The 18,812-nt window shown below is 40.4% G+C and overlaps 1 protein-coding gene across 1 annotated transcript in view; it reads left to right on the top strand.

Moving 5' to 3' along the window:
* The window catches only part of LOC147731161 (dynein axonemal heavy chain 11-like), a 1,538,124-nt gene that overhangs the window by 670,158 nt on the left and 849,154 nt on the right, over positions 1–18,812 (top strand). The window contains exons 21-22 of the mRNA XM_086956147.1: positions 9,590–9,823; positions 15,192–15,338. Coding sequence (XP_086812273.1) covers positions 9,590–9,823; positions 15,192–15,338 — 381 coding nt within the window. The remainder of the gene's footprint in view (positions 1–9,589; positions 9,824–15,191; positions 15,339–18,812) is intronic.

Raw genomic sequence — 18,812 nt, 5'->3', positions numbered from 1 at the left:
TTGTGCCAAACACACCTTATGCTACAGTAGCACATCAGCTACATAAGCATATCAAATTAATTATTTAGAGTTATCTTTTGAAATTATCTTTTATGCACCACTTTCATATTACCATAATTCGTACTTGTAACTCACATTTATTGTTATGCACAACCTTTCAATTAATGTCATTCAAGCACAGTCTTGTCGCCACACTCGCCCTTACATTAACTATACCTCACCCCTTCTCCATGCAATACCTATACCCTTGGATATTTCCTAAGTTATAACATGTGAAATTATTGCAGTAAATAAAACATTTATGACATTAGAAAATATATTATTAGCCGGAACATATTGCGCGGTACATTGGCGAGTTGTAATTAATGTAGTGATTGCGAGTGAGGTGACCAGACTGTGTATGGAAGTGCACGAATGACATTATGCTGATTGGCTAATGACTGCCTTTACAAAAGTTGAAGGCAAACATGTTTTTTTAGGTACATCTCTCCCGTGTTCTGCAATAAGTCCTTCAGCAACAGGTAAGAAATTAGTTTGGTATTTTTGCCCTAACTATTAACAATTTACTAAAGTGGTAATCGGTTTTGGTAAATATTTTTATATTTTTTCGTATAAATAAGGCGTTGCACTGTACTACCACTGTACCACAAAAATATATTGTGAGGTTACCATCGTTATTTCTAAATATCTCAATATTTCAGTAACACTCTATGGTCACTGTGTTTTATTTTATGTACTGCCACAATTTTTTGTAATTAATGCGCTACTCTGTACCGTTTTTTCAGCATATTTAAATATTTTACAATTGGAAAATACACTTTAGTACACCATATTTACAAAATATATAGTCCTATAATGTTTTTCTAATTTTTTTTTATGTTTTTTAAATTGCGGGTACCTCAGGTTACTGCTTACTACAGCGGCCACAGATATAGCCATATGATACACTTACCCTACTTATGTGCAATACCCCCAAAGAATCATCTGCACACTATAATATGTAATCCATCCACATTTTGTAAAAATGCCACTGACGGTTGTCGTACTCCATGATATCCAAAGGTCTATGTAAAATGCATTGGATTACATGCCTGTTTTAGGACCCCTTGTTTTTCTTTGCACCCTGTTGATGAAATGCTAAAAAACTTTTGGGACTCTAAGAATAAAACGGGGGTAGTAGGTCTGCAAAGTTTCATGGTCATTCGTGAAACAGGTGCAAAGTTATAAAGGGACAACATTTTTAAAATCTCTATCCCTGGTCATCCTAACTAGAACTACATTGTCTACCGCCGCTCTGCAAAAAGAAATATAAATATATATATATATATATATATATATATATAATCAACATGCAAATATGTAAATTAAGATTAGTAAATCTAAACTTACGTATCTATTCTTTCCTACACAATATTTCCGTAGTCAATATACTGGGAAAGAGTACTTTTAGCACGATGTTGAAAAACATATTCTGATAGTAAAGCAATCAGAGCAGCAAAACAAAACTATTTGAACCACTGCGTAGTACTGGTTTAAAATTAAGCATCCATTTAAGTTACTAAGCTAAATAGACACTGCATTTTTCAGATAATTTAAGTGATGTTTCAGATGGATGTCTGGCGAAATCTAAGAAGTCTGCTGCCACAGTTTGATGCCCCATGCTCTCATAATTCTCAAAGCCCTGCTCAGTAAACAAGGATAAACCGAGTGCAGGTAGGAGTGATGGGGCTCGAGGAAATGAAACAAACTGACCCGGATGCATTTTTAAGCGACACGCGCCTACGCCTTTGTGAAATATGTCCCTGTCTCTGTGCAATGACCCCTGTTTTGTCTACTGTGTCATTTGAAGTAACGAAGGCGAAATTAATGTTCCTGCTAAATTGGATTGCCTAATTTCCTGACAAAGAGCGGACTATACATTCTATCTACATTTTTAATTAGGGCAAACGTATTTAATCATAATCGTAACCTGTACTACGGGGTCGGTGTCCAGCCAGTGCGCCAGGAGTCTCCGAAACAAGATATTACATGCAAGCGCATGAAAAACGCTTAATATTCTGTCTCTGGAATGCACGTGCTGCCTGGGTGATGTTGGTATTCAGAGTGCTCAAAAAGTTAACAATAAGCTGTTAATGATGTGTCCCGATGGGTTTGAATTGATTTACTCCGACTGAACTGAAGCAGGCAAGAATGACTGTAGTCAACACAACGTGTGATTTTATAGAAACGGAACAATGGAGTGCTCAAAACTCTCACTTTGCAGTCTAAATAAAAGGTAACAATGGGACGCTGATGTTCTACGCAGGAAGGTTCATAAACGTGCATTGTGTCAGACTAGATTCTTGAGCAAGAACGCAACCATTGCTCGACTGTTTAATAAAACAAAAATATGACATGCAAGCACTCATTAAATGCTTTTCATCTTTTTGCAATTTATGCTTCGTGTATATGTAAGATTAAGAGGGCTTCAAGACTGGTTATTTGCATTCTTTTAAGAAGTAACTAAAATCTGCCCGTCTTCCTTGTGAAGGGGCTTTTCCTGATGGCAAACGCCAGTCTTTTACTTTTATCAAAGGGTTTGGGCGACAGCCTCACAGCTGGGCAGACTGTTTGCAAAGTTTGGGATCGAAAATTTATATTTTACGTTGCTTTTATCCTGAAGATAATCTTGGTAGCATTAAACAGTAGGTATCACATCCTCAAGTGCCTGTCAGGTTACTTTATTCAGCAGCAGTTTATTATTAACGATTTCAGGACCACAGATGTGTTGGGAATATGAGAGCAGTTGTGCCCCGATGCCCATTGGAAGCTGATTATCTATGCCAGTTTCCTCTGTGTTATTCATCAGAAAAAAAATCTTTTTTCTCTTTTTAAGAAAACTAATAGATAAAACTGACAGGTTTGATATTCTGTTTGCTCACATCCCGGTGTAAATTGTTGTTTTTGTAGATTTGCGAAGATTAAAGAGGGCATGGCCTGGGAATGCCTACAAGCACCATACACGAAGAGATTCATTTAGAAACAACTTGCTTTAATACAAGCATCATAGGACACAAATAAATGGTATATTATTTGTGGGCTAGAGCCATCCATCGTTTATCACTGATGCAATTGTTCAATTTAAGGCTTCTCACATGACATTGTAAAGTAACAAAGGCTGAGTGCATAAAACTTCCTTTCATTAAATGCCTAACATAATGTAATAGAGTTTTACATATATATATAAATTTGCTTAACAACGTGTTTTCCCAAGAGGATCCCTTTCATTTTGAAAATAGGGAGCATCTCCTTTGAGGAGTCGGTAAACTTTCAATGGCTTGCAACAGGAAATGCAGTTGTAAACCATTGATACACAGCATTCTGAATCACAGTTTGGAAGGAACGCCCTAAACATACCCCATCCCCAAAGTTGTGATTCGTATGCATTTGTAAACTCAGCTTGCACTTCTACAAGCACGTCCCAAATTGTAAAATGGGTTTATAACGTACTAAGAAGCCATTTCACGGTTACATAGTCTGTGACTTAGCAAACTGTAGGGGTTGCAACTGCTAAATGGCTTGTACATCTGGCTTTTTGTGAATTATTTAAGTGGGGAGGGGGAATGGAAGCTAGACCTAAGGGGATATAACCATATTCTGCGCTATAAAATGGAGATAGATTTCCATCAATGAATAGGCTGTGAAATGTTGAATCAAATATTCTTTGCCAAAATACATTATTAAAGTAGTTAATTTTTCTGGAGCAGTTCTCTGTTAGTAGAGATTGATCCTGCAAAATGACCTCGATGATCATGTATCTGACTATCTAGGAATGTGTAGAGCACAACTCTTACCACGGTGGGTTTCGTAGCACTATTCGACACAGCCAGAATTGAAAAGACTTGCTAATCACAATGGGAGAATAGACAAGTTTTCATAGACTTCCTGAACTGTGCATGAAAAGACAGAGCCCTAATAGAGACAGGCAGCAGATTCCAGTGTTTGTCTACCAGGTAACAAAAGGCACAGCACACGAGGACCGACTTCCTATTCTTGGACAGGCAAAGGATGTAAAGATGAGCTTAACGAAGATAACGAGCAGGGATATAGTAAGTTGGAAAATGCTTTGAAAGTAAAAGGTGGTTGTTTTATAGTTTTCTTGGTGACAAATTCAGAGAGTGTTGAACTGAATTTGTTTCCCAGTAGGCAGCCAATACAGTTTGGGCAGGAGATGAGACAGTGATGATTGCCTTGGAAGGCTGTACAGGACGTGAATTTTGAGTATTAGGGCCCAGATTTACAAAGGGCTTGCGTTGCCCAAGTGTCACACAAGGTGACACAAGACAACGCAAGTTCTTTAGGAGGATTTACTAGGAGGCCTTGACTGGTTCAGCGTGACCTAGCAAATCCAGAGCAATGCAAGGTACTTAAAATCGCTACCTTGCGTTAATCTGCGCGGGAAAGGCGTTGGGTGAGGCATGGGCTTTCTCTTGCATCCACCCACGGAATGTGATACAGTCCCAGATTTACTGAGGTTAGTAAACTTTCAATTGCACCAAACTTGTACACCTTATCAACATAGGCGTAGTGAAAGAAATGTATTTATTTCACCTCGTTATTTCCACATTCTGCAGCAAACGTAGGAAGAGGAAAATGTCTCAAATAATTGTTTTTGTGCAGGAAGGTGTGGCTTCCTGCATAAAAACAATCCGGCCTGTAACGTAACATAGCACAAGGGTGCCTGCATTGGCGCTATGTAGCACTCACTGTGCCAGCACAAGAGAGAGAAGGAATGTGCCATATCTTGGTAGAGATAGCACATTTCTGCTTGCTCCCTGTCACACAGTACAGCAAGTTGTTTTGCTGCTTTGTGTTACATGACTTTTAGATACTCCTGCTCCTCAGTGTCAAAAGGAGGAGAAGGTAAAATGAATGAATATAGTCAAAGCAAGAAAGGATAGATTGACAGTTTTTCTGCAGCGCTCAAGAGAAAAAAGGAAAGATTTGCACTCTTAACAGATATAATACGAACAAGAAGCTGATGTGCAGGAGATTTGAAGGGGAAAGTTAAGGTGTCATCAAACCATGAGACAACATTTTTACTGAGGTGGAAGGTTGAAATGGAGGCCACATATCAGGTGGCCACCATAAAGATGTTCAGATTGTAGGGACTATACTTCTGAATATTGATGTGAAGAATATTGTGGTACAAGAGTATCGAGGACAGAATATTGAGGGCCAAAATATTGAAAGGTAAGCTCATATGGGAAAGTATTGATTTACTATTCCTAACTCCACATCTACATACCTTGAAGATATATGTACCTTGTAGGTACATATATGTGGTGTTAAATATGGGAATTATGGACTTACTTACCTGTCGAATTTGTTTTCAATACTTTCTCCTCCTTATTTACTACCCTCGATATTCTGAGTTTGATATTTATTATGCACACACCTGAGGGGACCCTTCCAAGATCAGGACTTCTGTTGTGTCCACGTTCAATTTCATTAAATCGTATGTCATCCAAGAATCTATGTTGGAGAGATAGCTTTCTAAATGGCACTGGGCATTGTTCCTCTTACTATACTAATGATAAGTTGAGTTTCATCAATGTAAACCATGAGAGAGAGAGAGACCATGAGAGTATATCAGACGAGCCAGAGGGTTAACATACACATTGAAAAAAAAGGAAAGGGTGCAATGGATGCTTGGGAACTCCACAACTGAGAAGAAGATTACTACAAGGAAAGAAATACTGACGGATTACTGTGGGCTCACCCTATCACTGCTGGGGTGCTTGTGCACCTGTGTGCAGAGGCTTTTTCAAACAAATCTGCATCTTGAGGAACACCCGCTGTGACACTTCCCTAATTGCGCATGCTCCAGGGTCAAAACCTCTGTGTTCATTTTCAGTCTATATCCATCAGGTCTCCTGGCCCCAATAATTAGAAAGTTTAAATAGGGGTCACTCGAGATCATGTGTCGGACAGGCCGACTCGGAAAGGCATCATAATCCCAGGTCGGAAACCCTGTTCATAGAGGTGTAAGATGCGGTGCCGACCAACACAAATACTCAGAGAGCCAGCTGGAATGACCGCGTGATTTACCTTCCTACCGTTAACATCGTAATCGGTCAGGCGGATTGTAAACCGACTGAGGTGGTCAAAAGGTTTCCGACACGGGCGAGGAGAATCCGACTAGGGTCGGAGCCTTTCCGCCCGACATCGTAATAGGCCCCATAGTGTTTAGTTGTATTAGTAAATTAAATTGCGTTCAAATGCTAGTAAAACATATTTATTTAAAATCGGCTGCATGGATCGCTGTTCGGTGTTTGCCTCAGCAAGAGCACTTTGGCTTTTGTTCACGCCATTCCCCCGAAGGTTCAAGTTACTGAGTCCCAATTGACACAAACAGGTGCCCACTTCTTGCTGGCTTGAGGCACACAAGCTTTGTGGATTGCTCCTGGCGCTCACATTATGGAAATAGTCTTGTGTTTGAAAACCAGCACAGAACTCGCTTCCTGTACTTAAATAGCTGCAGTTGTTAAAACAGAAAATCCAAAGATACCCACTTCTTTTACTCAAAAACCTAGTATAATGGGGATACTGTAACCTCTGCATTTCTTGAATCAAATCTGCAATGTCTTCATGAGTCCTTCCTATATGGGCATGTTCTACATTGTTCACTGATTTATTGTGCATATAACAAAGAAGGATGCAAGTGCCCCAGAGATTGCCTCCTCCTACCCCCACCTTTCCTGTTACAGTCCAGAAGAGAGCTCCAGGACACATATTCTCATTGAGGAAGATGCTGCCAGAGCACAATGCTCTCCCTCTGGCCACTGGAATTATGCAGCAGGGGAGAGTCGAATTATGCAGCAGGGTTGAGTAAATTATGCACCAAGAAAAGACAATTTATGCAGCATTATGTGGCACATTTTAGGACAGTATTCCTTCATTAATTTGTCATTTTTAAGCTTTTTAATACTGTCTGGGCGTTAGTTGTACCTCATTAATAACAGTTTAACAGACAAATATAGCAATGTTACAGAAAGATGAACAGCCAATGTTTGCAAGGGGCCTCTATTTTTTAAATCTACTGATTAAGCGGCAGATGATGGATTATGCGGCAAATCTAAAGTTTTGCAAAAATCACAGCGAAATCGCATCATTTCATTGGCCCTGGTTATATCTGACATCGCATGTAAGCTGGGAAGAGGCTCACTGCAGAAGGAGACTGGAACTAGATGCAAGTGCAGCTTGAGAGAGAGGAAGGTGGAGGGCAAGGAAGAGAGAGGGGAAATAGGAAGATACTGAAACATCTAGAGACACAGTGGACAGAGGAACACAAGAATGAAAGTCTAGGTGCAAAGGATGAGAGAGGAGGCAGGATGGGTTTGCAGCAATGAGATATAAAGAAGACACGATTTGGCATGCTTGTATTTTGGCTTTCCCAACTTTATAATTCAGCAAACATTAGCAAAGCCAAAATATGGGCAAACCGGAGCCTGATAGCTCATGTCTTCATGGAAAGTAGGTGGGGGAAATGAGGAGGGGCCTTACAGGGGCCACATTCTGCACGGTGGTGCAGGGGAGTCCTAAAAAAATTATTAAAAAATCAAAGCCAGTACATGTATAGACTACCTTTAAAAGTGTTTACATCCACAAAATGCTATGAGCAGATACCAGCACCAATGGCCAGTCCTGTTAGCCAATGCCAAAACTCAGATGCACAATGCTAGCCAACTTTGTGTGTGTGTATATGTGTATGTTATTCGTTAAGTGGCATGTGTGTGATGTGTGATGCTATGAGCTCCCACAAAACAGCAAAAGCTTTCTGTAGATTAGACCTGAAAAGTAGGAACCATCTGTACATTGGAACTGTTAGTTCTGGAGTTACAGACAGTGGCGACCACTATTTACTGGGTTTGGCGGGGCAGGGGCATGAAGAAGGGGGGTTGTAAATTAAAAATAAATAATGCTTACCTTCAGGCCGGCCAGCTGCCACCTCTCAGGCCGCTCACCACCGCCTCGGAAGCAGGAACCAAAAAACACCCAGGTTCCTGACTCCCCTAGCCAATCACAACTCTGCAGTGCTACGTGGTGATTGGTCTGAGCGCTCTGGTTCTGTGTTCCAATGGGGAATGGGGGCCTGGGCATGTTCTGAACATAAGCTGTAATACAGCCTGGGTGCAGAACAAGCAAAGTTTACATGACTGTTATGGTTGGCCCGAGAGGGCCGGTCAAACAGTTTTGCACACTTTAGACTGGAGCAATCTCTCCTCCCCCAGGCCCCAGCTCTGGCAGTCCATCCCTGTCCCGCACAGCCGCACCAGGAAACAGAAAACAGAAATGATAATACCACTGGTTATTATCACGTTAGTTTTCCTTTCTACTGCTCGCAGAGCAGTGGGGCAATGCTCCTCCGCCTTAGCGGAAGAACCGCCACTGGTTACAAACTTCATACTGGTATCCCTGTCGAGGGATGTCAATGATAACTATATCATCCTTACGAAGTTGCACCTGTGTCGGGCAGCAGAATTAATTGTATCACGGCTTACCCAATATTAGATTGTGAATATCAGCCAACTTTCTTAAGCTAACTGAGCAAAAGAAGAACATTTTCTTCCCTTTTGGAAGACTGTCTTTAACTCACACAATGAGATGCTGCCTCTGCCTTACTTCCTTTGTTAGGGCTCTTTACATCATACTAGCTGCCAGCCTCACACTCAAAACCCATGTGTGACATGAGCTTCCACCACTCTATTGACTATCGGTGGACAATTAAATTCAATTTAAGACTATGCATATTAGTCATTGTTTTCAGAAGACGTCGGTCCTTCCTTTCTCAGAAAATAAATGTTTCATTGATATCGTTTGCACGTTAAGAGAACCTTGTTCTGGAATTCAATGGGTCGCTAGGTTTGCTATGACCAGACAGTACTTCCAGAGGGCCATAGTTAGCTGGACCTTCGATCACTAACCATGGATCCTCTTCAACTCTTGTGTCAGTATCAAGAAATAATCGGGAATACTTGGGCTGATGAATAATTAGGGAAAGAAGAAACAAATAATCAAAATTGTTATCAAGATGAGCTACATGTTAAATCCCTAACTCTGGGGACAATATAACTGAAACCTCTTTTATGCTTTAGTGTGGTTATGATATTAATAAATGTCAATTGCTTAGCAAAATCCAATTTAGGCTAAACATCTGTTATGATCATCAGCAAGCTGCTAGCCAGGGTTAACATTCCACTTTTCCCAACCCACTTTATAAGAACACTGTCACTGAAACATCCAAAGAAAGTGTCAAAAGAAAGAAATAGGCGAGGATTAACTAACCGATCATACGCCTCGCAGAGATTCAATACTGTCCTGATTTTGGCAAATTGTTCGCATATTTTCCTTGATGGTATGGCAGCGCAATGTAGGAATTTATCAAAAGACACAGATGACATGAGTATTTTTTTCTTATCATTTAATCTGATGCTGATGCGGTTTATAGTATACTCTTCAAAACTCCCACTTGAAGCGTAAAACTATTTCATCTGTTTGATCCCATAATAAATTTAAATATTGTCAACTAACATTTCTTTTATTGCAGCCCCAAGTGAAATCTTCTGTCAGTCAGTTCATTGCTTTTGCTCACTCAAGTGTCAACGAAGTGAGTGTGAAATATCAACAGAATGAAAAACACTACAACTACACAACACCCAAAAGCTTCCTAGAGATGATCAAGCTGTATCAGAACCTATTAAGCAAGAAGAGAAAAGAGCTCGTGCAAAAAATGGAAAGACTTGAAAATGGGTTACAAAAATTACAAACAACTGCTTCTCAGGTAGGTTTAGAAACCTTTCAAATGCATGTTTTAAACATCAGATGGCCAGTTTTGTTTTAGTGATTCAAAAGAATTGTAGCAATTATTATTGCTTTTAATACTATTATTATATTATTAGAAAACGGTATTAATGAGCTTGATTCACAAAGAGCCTCCGCAATCGTAGCGGAGGCCCTGCAGTCGTGAGGGAGTCTACGAACTCAGTGAGCAATATCCGCAATGGGAATTCCCCTCCCCCCACCTGAGTACGGAGACTGTGGGGCCTCATCCATGAGTTTGGCGGCCCTTTATGAATCAGGCCTTATGATTTTAAGCTTAGTAATAGTAATAGTTGTGCAATAGTTGCATTAGTGGTAGTCTTAATGTTATTGTTTATTATTTTCATTGTTACTATTCTTGAAAAATACAATGTTGCATGTATCAAAAATATAAAAGATTACCACATCCAATAATTATTGGAGATTAAACTAGTTCCCCACACACAGTCACATTTCTTCCATTTTAGTACTGCCTGTAGAAAGCATTACAATCATGTGATAGTTTCAACTGATGTTATTGCTATATTGCTACATAATTTGACCTGTTTATGAAAAGTGTCTCTTTTAAAAAAAAATATATATTACAATTTCTTTTTTTTTGGTCTACATCTTGCGGTCGCTTTCTCGCTAGTGCTGATTTCATTCCCTGGAAGAAGGGATGAGGGATGGTCTGCCCACACAAGAATATGGCTGTACCGATGTGACCTCCCCAGTCTCGAAGAGAGGGACACAGGGATCCAGCAGACTTGGCTTAATCATTGGACTCGCTTGTTGCACGCCAATTTAAAAAGTGTTTTCAGACCCTCTCTAAGCTTCAGGGGTCACACGCTATGTCCCTCTGACATATTTGCTTGATACTTGTGATACAGGCAGTGAAGAGTGGACCATTGGCTGATTTTCAAATTTTTTCAGATTTTTAGCATCCGGGCCCAAGTGGAGTAGAGACAGCACAAGCTGCATGCAGGAGATGTGAGCGACGAGAAGCGCCCCTCCCTAAAACTTCCTGGAGCCTGTTTGAGACGTTAAGCATTTAACGCATGAAAGGTCCAAATTTGACCTTCATATAAGAGTAGACATTAGTCACTCTTTACACTGAACTCACCTGGTCCTGAAGAAAGCCCCACTGACCTTAACAGGCGAAACGCGGCTGAAACATGTCAACCATTGTTTAGACACTAGAGGATGGAATATGTATGAATTCTAACTACTTCTAAAAACATATTCTGCGATATTCTCAACCCACAATCCAATCCCGGACAATAAAGTGCATTTTCCCTGGAATGATTGGATTGTTTTTATAAATTCACTCACACACCACCCACTGTCACTAATCACTACTGTTTTTAACCTAGGGTGTTCTCCTCCTGGTGGAGGGTGCATACCAATTGACCCTATGATTTTGCACAGACGTGTAAACGAAGGCGGAGAATCAACATATACCGCCCATACCACCATTGCCACACGTATATGAGGGTCTTTTACCAAGGGTCATCCCAGTTAGAACTGTACCCAGGTTATACAGGACAAGTGATCCCCCCTCCCCCCTTTTTTGATTGTAAATGATTTTCAAAGTCTACATATCTCTCGTCTTGCTAGCAAAGTCACAAAAGACTTTGCCTTGGAACACCCCTTTCCAATCCATTGAGTGGGATTTATGACCGTGGATTTCTCTGCCCTTGTGGCTGATATGTTCTCAATTTACCTTTGTGTTTCAGGCCCCTAGTATATGAGGGGCATGACTGAGAAGCTCAGAATTTACCTTTGTCAATCAGATCCCTAGTGTTGAGAGGTGCATGGCAGAAACACATGCACTGTTCCGTCCAGCTTATTAAGAATGTTGCACATAAAAGCCCCTTTAATGGTGCAGTATCCACAAATGAAAAGAGTTTATGAAAAAGTGACCCTTTTCTCCAAACGTGTTGTCTCTCTAGGAATGATCTTGTTTTTACCCACATAGAAATGCTGTTACAAATGTAAAAAGGTGTCAAAGCAATTTACACTCATGAGTGGTAGATGGGTGCAAGAAAAACGAATGGCCTGAGAATGGTAAATGTGCAAAATAATTCAATGATATTCCATGGGTCATGCCTGTCTTGATATAGACAGGCGTGACCTATCTCTATATTTCTAGTATCCAGCTCAAGACCTTTGTTTCTTAGAATCTGACCTCTAAATGTTGATTACAAAGCACGCTGATGTTTTCTGAAGGAACATTTCTTACCTCACATGATAAGAGCAAGTGGGGGTATTTTTGGTCACCCTGCAATGCATTTTACATATTACTGTACTACACAAACGAGGCTAAAAATCCTGTTGCTGTAATCATGTGCAGAGCAGCTGTGTTCCAAACTAGATAACGATTCTTCTCAATTCCTGGGGCTCCATTCCAAGTTTGCAAAAGCTCCAGATTCAGCAGGTGACTAATTGAGGATTACAACTCCCATGGTAATAATGCAATCCCACTGTTGTTAGCATGAGCTTTTGTGTAGAGAGCATGAAAATATGCAATTACCTTGGGAATCAGGTCAGTAACCGTGATTCCTATTGAAACTCCACATTTCCTAGGGCATTGGCAGGGGCAAAGACAGAATACCACACTGTTCCCTTTTCCTGAGATTACTGATACACATAATATCAGCAACTTCAGGACCAAAATACCTCATTGTTATTCCTGCCCTACTAGTAGTTAGGGCCCAACTGTAAGCTCTGTGTGTTTCACTTCTTAATCATTAGTCAATCATTCTTAAACACCTTCTGCTCTCACTAATTAATTTGTTTTTAGTACTCAAAACAAAATATTGGGGAAAACTACACACACTTTCTTATTTCCTGGTAAGGATGTTATGTCACAAGCTCAGTAGATTTCAATTTCTAAGCAGCAACAGAGTCTTAGGGGTTGATTACGATCCAGTTTGGAAGGGCTCCGATTGGATTCGGGTTTCCGAATCCAATTCGGATCCCCTGTTTCTGACTAAATCGTACACAGTTCCCAATGACAGATTATGGGGCCTGTAAACCTATAGGGCTGTCCGAGTTGGTTCCGAAAGGCATTTGGACAGGTTGCGTCTTTTGGACCCGAATTATACAGCTCTAAGTAACTTGGTTTCCAAATTAGCAATTACGATGACCGATTCAGACAGCCGTTCTGATTCTGCTGTTCCGGAATGAATCGGCTGCTGGAATCTGTAGTAGCCCCCCTACACCCGGGGCCCTCCAAATCGGGTCCATGGTGGTACCCAAGGAACCCCTCTTTCTGGTTAGAAAGGGGGGGTTGGAAAGTGTGGCAGGCACCATGGGTGCAAGGTTTTCCCCAGCCACCCCTTTCTTCAATGGAAGCCTGTGTTCTCATTTGGGACACATGCTCCCATTGAAGTCAATGGGAGTTCAACCGAATTGTATCTGGACGCATCGGATACATCCAAATCGCTCGGTTGTACTCACCTGACCCAAGTCGTCTGGAAAGCATTCGGTAGGAATGCTTTCCAGACGAGATCGTAATCGGTCCCTAAATAGGAAACCATGTATTATCAGTTGCCTGTGAATGTGACACTTTGCATTTAAGAGAGTTTTCCTTTAAATGGACCAGCAACAATTGGTGAATAAAAAAGAAAATAATAGTAATACCACGTAGTGGAATAATCAATCCATTGACCCGAATATTATCCATAAGGCTTAGGGTTCTAGGCCTACTGCACATCTTCAAAAAATATATACATACATTGTCCTTCTCTGTAGACTTTGCCAAAACATGGGATGTCAGCCCCCTGAGAGTTTTCTTAGATCTGCTTCAGGGCCCTTCTGCCCACAGTTGTTGGTGTGATATATATATATATATAATGCCAGACCTTGTCAAGAGCTGCCCATGGCTTTTTGGCTAGGACAAACCAAACACTGGTATTGTGTATCTGTGTGGGTGACTGTGCACCAGTTCTGGCATCGAACAGTGCATTGTGAACATTGATCTTTTAGCTAGACTTGTTGTCCTCCCATCCCTGCTTCCAGTAATAACCACTCTACCTCTAGCAAGTGCCTCGCACACCACAACCACCACCACCTCAGCAGTACAAGTACAAAACTAGGACTTCAGCACTCCAAGTCACATAATACTGTTACTACTTCTTACAGCAAAATGAGGGGGAGATTTGCTAAGATTTTACGCCGTGTTTGCATCACAAAAGTGATGCAAATTGGCGCAAAATCTTTTTTTTTCTAATTTACTTTCCAGCGCTAAGATTGTCTAGCACTTGAAATTATGTGAAAGTAACGCAAAGAAGCGCATAGAGCTGCTTTGCATTATTTAGTGCCAAGGGGGTGGAGCATGGGCGTTCCCATGCAACCACCCAAGGTTTCTGACGCTAAACCCTATTTACTAAATAAAGTAGACAGGATTTAGCATCAGAAAACTGCACCCTTTTGAAGTAGGTGCAAGGAAGCAGAAATGTTTTCATTTCTCCTTCCTTTTCCAATTTTGTACGCGTGCTGCACTTTACAACACACATAGAAAGAGAGACAAAAGTTAGTCTAAAGTTAGTCTAAGTTAGTCTAACGTTAGTCTAAGCATGGTATTTTGTACTGGAAGGGTAACCTTCCAGTACAAAACCTATGCTAGACCAAAAGCAGACACCTTTGCACCATGGCGCAAAGGTGTCTCACCTTCTCACGCAGTGCAGCACAGCATTTGTGGCTGCTGCACTGCGCTGTGTAAATAAATGGAAAGTCTGCCCCTAAGAGTACAATGTGACTATCGTACAATGATGAAAAGACAATCATTACACGACCAATATCACTCAGTCGCAACACTACTTCACTTACTACTACAATACAAAGCATTTAATTCACTTTATTTCACTCATTGTTCAGTGTGTTATGTTCCTATTGCATTGGTATATATTTCAGAACACGTGTTAGCCATTTAAATCTAAACTTTAAACCTCCGCCACAGATCACAGGCACAAATATGGTGACAATCACATAGAGATGCTCTTCAAAGAAAGTTTGAAACACTCGGGGTGGCTGCCATCTCTCATGATTTCGTAGCCTCATTAGGTCTTTCTGTATTGTGCTTATTTTAGTATGACTTTTCTTAAGAATAATAGTTACATCAGTGACACAAAAATGCCATTGAATATGAGGCTTATTAGCGTGTAAAATCTATTTTCCTGGCTCCGGGCAGCACTTTTATTGAAACATGATTGTATAATCTCTAGAGGGGCGCCAGTTAATACCCAATGCTAAGTGAAGCAGTCGGCAGTGTTTTTTTAAACGAATATTGAGATTAGTTTAAAGCTTTCAAAAACATAAGTAATTATTATGTTTTGCAAAACCTCCAGGTGGAAGATCTGAAGTCTAAACTTGCGACTCAAGAGGTAGAACTTCATCAGAGGAATAAAGACACCGAAGCACTTATCACCAAGATAGGACAACAGACTGAGAAACTTAATCAAGAAAAATCCGTGGCGGATGCCGAGGAGCAGAGGGTGTGTACTGCATACTCAGTTTGATGTTTTATGCGGTAGTGCATCTCGTGGTTCAGTTACATTTTGGTTGCAATTAATAGCGTGTGTTTGCAAATGATATGTACCGGATGGATGTATTTTTATTTACATGTGTAATGTGCTCAAACCAATAGTTTATTAATATAAATGGGACAAGGAACCGTTTACCTCACATTATGAAAACACTGAAAGACAAGGAGGAGTCCATGACCTTTAATAGGAAGGAGGCCAAAGGGTACGTTCATTTATAAGGTCATAGAAGCCTAAGATGACATTCAATGTCCTTATAACATAGGTTGAGGATATTTAATTCCTTATGTTGCGTCCTTACGCCATTACAATCCCCCACTGAGCGTAAATCATTGGTGTCTTGCACTTTTATATGACCATCATGGAATGGTTACCGATATGTAGAACAAATGCAGAATCTGTAGTGTGAAATCAATCACACCAATGCGCAGCTAGTAATTTGTAGCATAATTATATATATAAGCATTTTAATACAAGGTAGCACTTTAAATTAATGGCTGTGGTTCAGAGTAACATCCCCGCTCAAATATAATATTATTAATAATTTATTAAAGTAGAGTAACTGTCATTTTCTTATTGCAGTTAACTAGTGATGTCACAATTGTATCTGCTTTCACAAACCTTCCAGACACCTCCGCTCCTCCACACTCCTACTTGCACATGTCCCACACATAGGAAAACTAGATCCAGCACTCTAGCCTTCTCCTACATCACTCCTAAAGTGTGAACAACCTGCTACACGTAAGTGCTTCCACCCTACTTCTTGAGTTCCACAAGATAACATTGCACTGGCTACCAAAGTAATCATTGCAATGCAAGTTGGAAACTACAAGACACCTTGGCCCTCATTATGTGTCACACCTGGAATTATCTTCCAGGCAACTACAAGTTTATTTGTGTCTCTGGGCCAGTAATTACCAGGTCCTCAAACGGACCACTCGATAATTCCAGTTCTTTGGAAACATGTCCAAAGACTTGGGAGGGGCTCTGGGCAGCTGCTATAGCCCCTCATAGTTCAGCGTGGTGGGCAGCATAAAAACCTTTCCACAGATGAAGTAAGTTACTCTGCCCACCTGACACCTAGGGGAAATTCTTTTCTCAACTGAAGGAAGTAAAACTCTTCCCACACGCTACTGTCCCCATTCCCAGAGGGCCCCAAAAATAGAGCTGCCAGTACATTTACCACCTGCTTAAAGCAGGTGGTAAATGTGTCCAGGTTTTATCCTGTTATTTCCCCCATAAGGGGGAAACATGCGGAAATGGACCCAGTACTCCTGGGTCTCTGCCTTAGTCCCTATTCTGGTGGAAAAAACTCATACTCCCTGTTAACACAGTGGGAGGTGTCTACCAGAATCGTTAATGCTGGCCCCAGTACCGCCCCACAGAGTTACATTTGTGCTTTATTTATTAAGATATTGCGACAGAGCAGGTCTATGGTAGCCTTTGTGAATTCAAGAGTTACGCCTGCTTCTTACACCATGTTCACAAATATTACAACTGGAGCACATCTACAGATATCAAATTATCTGGGAGATGCATTTTAGCAAATCTCTTCAAATTATCTCATGCACTAGGCCTATCCAAATATGATTTTGCAAAATCGAGGCTAAGACAACCTAAAAGGGCTGGGGTAAATCTAAGATACTCACAGGCATCTTCATACTTGCTCTTTGTGAACTTGTGTCCTTTGTGACATTATGATACAAGATAATTTCTGGTATCCAAGCTATCTCTGACATACATCTTCTGTAATCCCTGGTTTACAATCCTAACACTTTGAGGAGACTCTTTTAGCTCTCACCTTTTAGTGTTCAGGGAAAGCATTAGCTATGAAACACCACTATCATGAAAATGCCTGGTTACAAACCTATGTACACAAATATCATATTGAGAATATAGTATTTTGCTTTTTTGCAAATCGGGCATCTTTTAGCGCGTGATCTTCAGTGTCAATGGCTTGGTTTACAATTAAAAACAGCAATAAAGCTATGCCTTTCTCTAACACATACCTTATATCGGATATGGTTACCATTTAATATGTGTTTTAATAAATACGAAAACCAAAACCAGTTAATTCAATGAAAAATCATGTTGGTGAATTGGCTTCTGTTCCGCTGAAATTTAATTGTAGATGTAAAATATAAACTACACAGATGTTTGCTAACTTAGCACTAGGTGATACGCTTACACAAACACTAAATAGATCCTACCATCAACGCCTTAGATGTAATATTGGTCGCTTAACTAGCATAACAGAATGATGCACTTTAGCTCTAAAAAACAAAACACACCCAGTATTTAAATTCCTCTGGAAAGAGTCAAATCATGTTACATCACCCCACTTAATACAATTGTTCCTTGCGGTTCTTCCGTATGATGCCCAGAGTGGTAGCTGCTAGTACAACCTTAGGCGTTACTTTCTGTCGAGTTAATGAAAAATTGGTTTGTATTCTGAACTGTACTGGGGACTCTGGAAGCTGACAGACTAATATGCTGTTAGTGGTGTACATATGCAAAACCGTTTGTTTATATGTTGACAAAATTATTGTTTGTGAAAAATGTACCTCAATCAGTTTTGATAGTATAATACATTTGATAGGAAATATTAATGTAATGTGTGTTTTTGTTAAATTATTTTCTCCTGTGCTGTATCACCCACCTAAACACGTAGGTAGACATTTTTTCCTACATTTAAAAAAAAGGGTTACTTTCTGAAAAGTCTAAGAACTATTAGATCAGAAAAAAAATAGATTTTGGCTATGCAGCTTCTTAAAACTGGACTTCCTTCAAACACACACTCCTTTTGATATGCATTGACCAGGCTAGATTCTCTCCCTTCACATGTATTGGTATCGGACATTGACCAAAGTGTTCGCATTTCCTGGTCAGACAACGCAAGAGCGAGCGTGAATGAAACACACGCCTTTGTGAACAACGCGGAGGAACTTAACCTGGGTCCCCGCCATTGACTAAAACTTCACACAGAGAACGACAAGGAGAAAACGGCATGGCGACCGACGTTCTCCGTTCTACCTTCTAACAATAGGTATCATCGGAATTATACTGACCACCGAGAGGATCTAGACACAGCCTTACCGTCATAACAGACAGAACTGATCTTCTGTTATATTGAATTTCTGCGGCTCACAGCCCCTCGTGAACAATTGGACCACGAGACCGTACCGCCTTTTCATGAAGATCAACTACAATGAAAGAGCCCTGAGGAGAATCTGCGATTTTTTACAGATTCGAAACGCGTCGGCAAACGGCAGACAGGCACTATAAAATATCTGCCTCTGAAGGGATTATTCATTATCTCTGAATTGATTGCTAAACAAAAAATTCAATTCTTGTTGCCATTCTTTCACCTTGTGGGTTTTATAGTGGTTTGAAACTTCGCAAAGAGTAATTATTTGTGGACATTAT

The sequence above is a fragment of the Lissotriton vulgaris genome, chromosome 2_1, assembly GCF_964263255.1.
Source record: "Lissotriton vulgaris chromosome 2_1, aLisVul1.2, whole genome shotgun sequence".
Lineage (NCBI taxonomy): Eukaryota > Metazoa > Chordata > Amphibia > Caudata > Salamandridae > Lissotriton > Lissotriton vulgaris.
The sequence above is the reverse complement of the archived record's forward strand: the minus strand, read 5'-3'. Positions and strand labels throughout refer to the sequence as shown.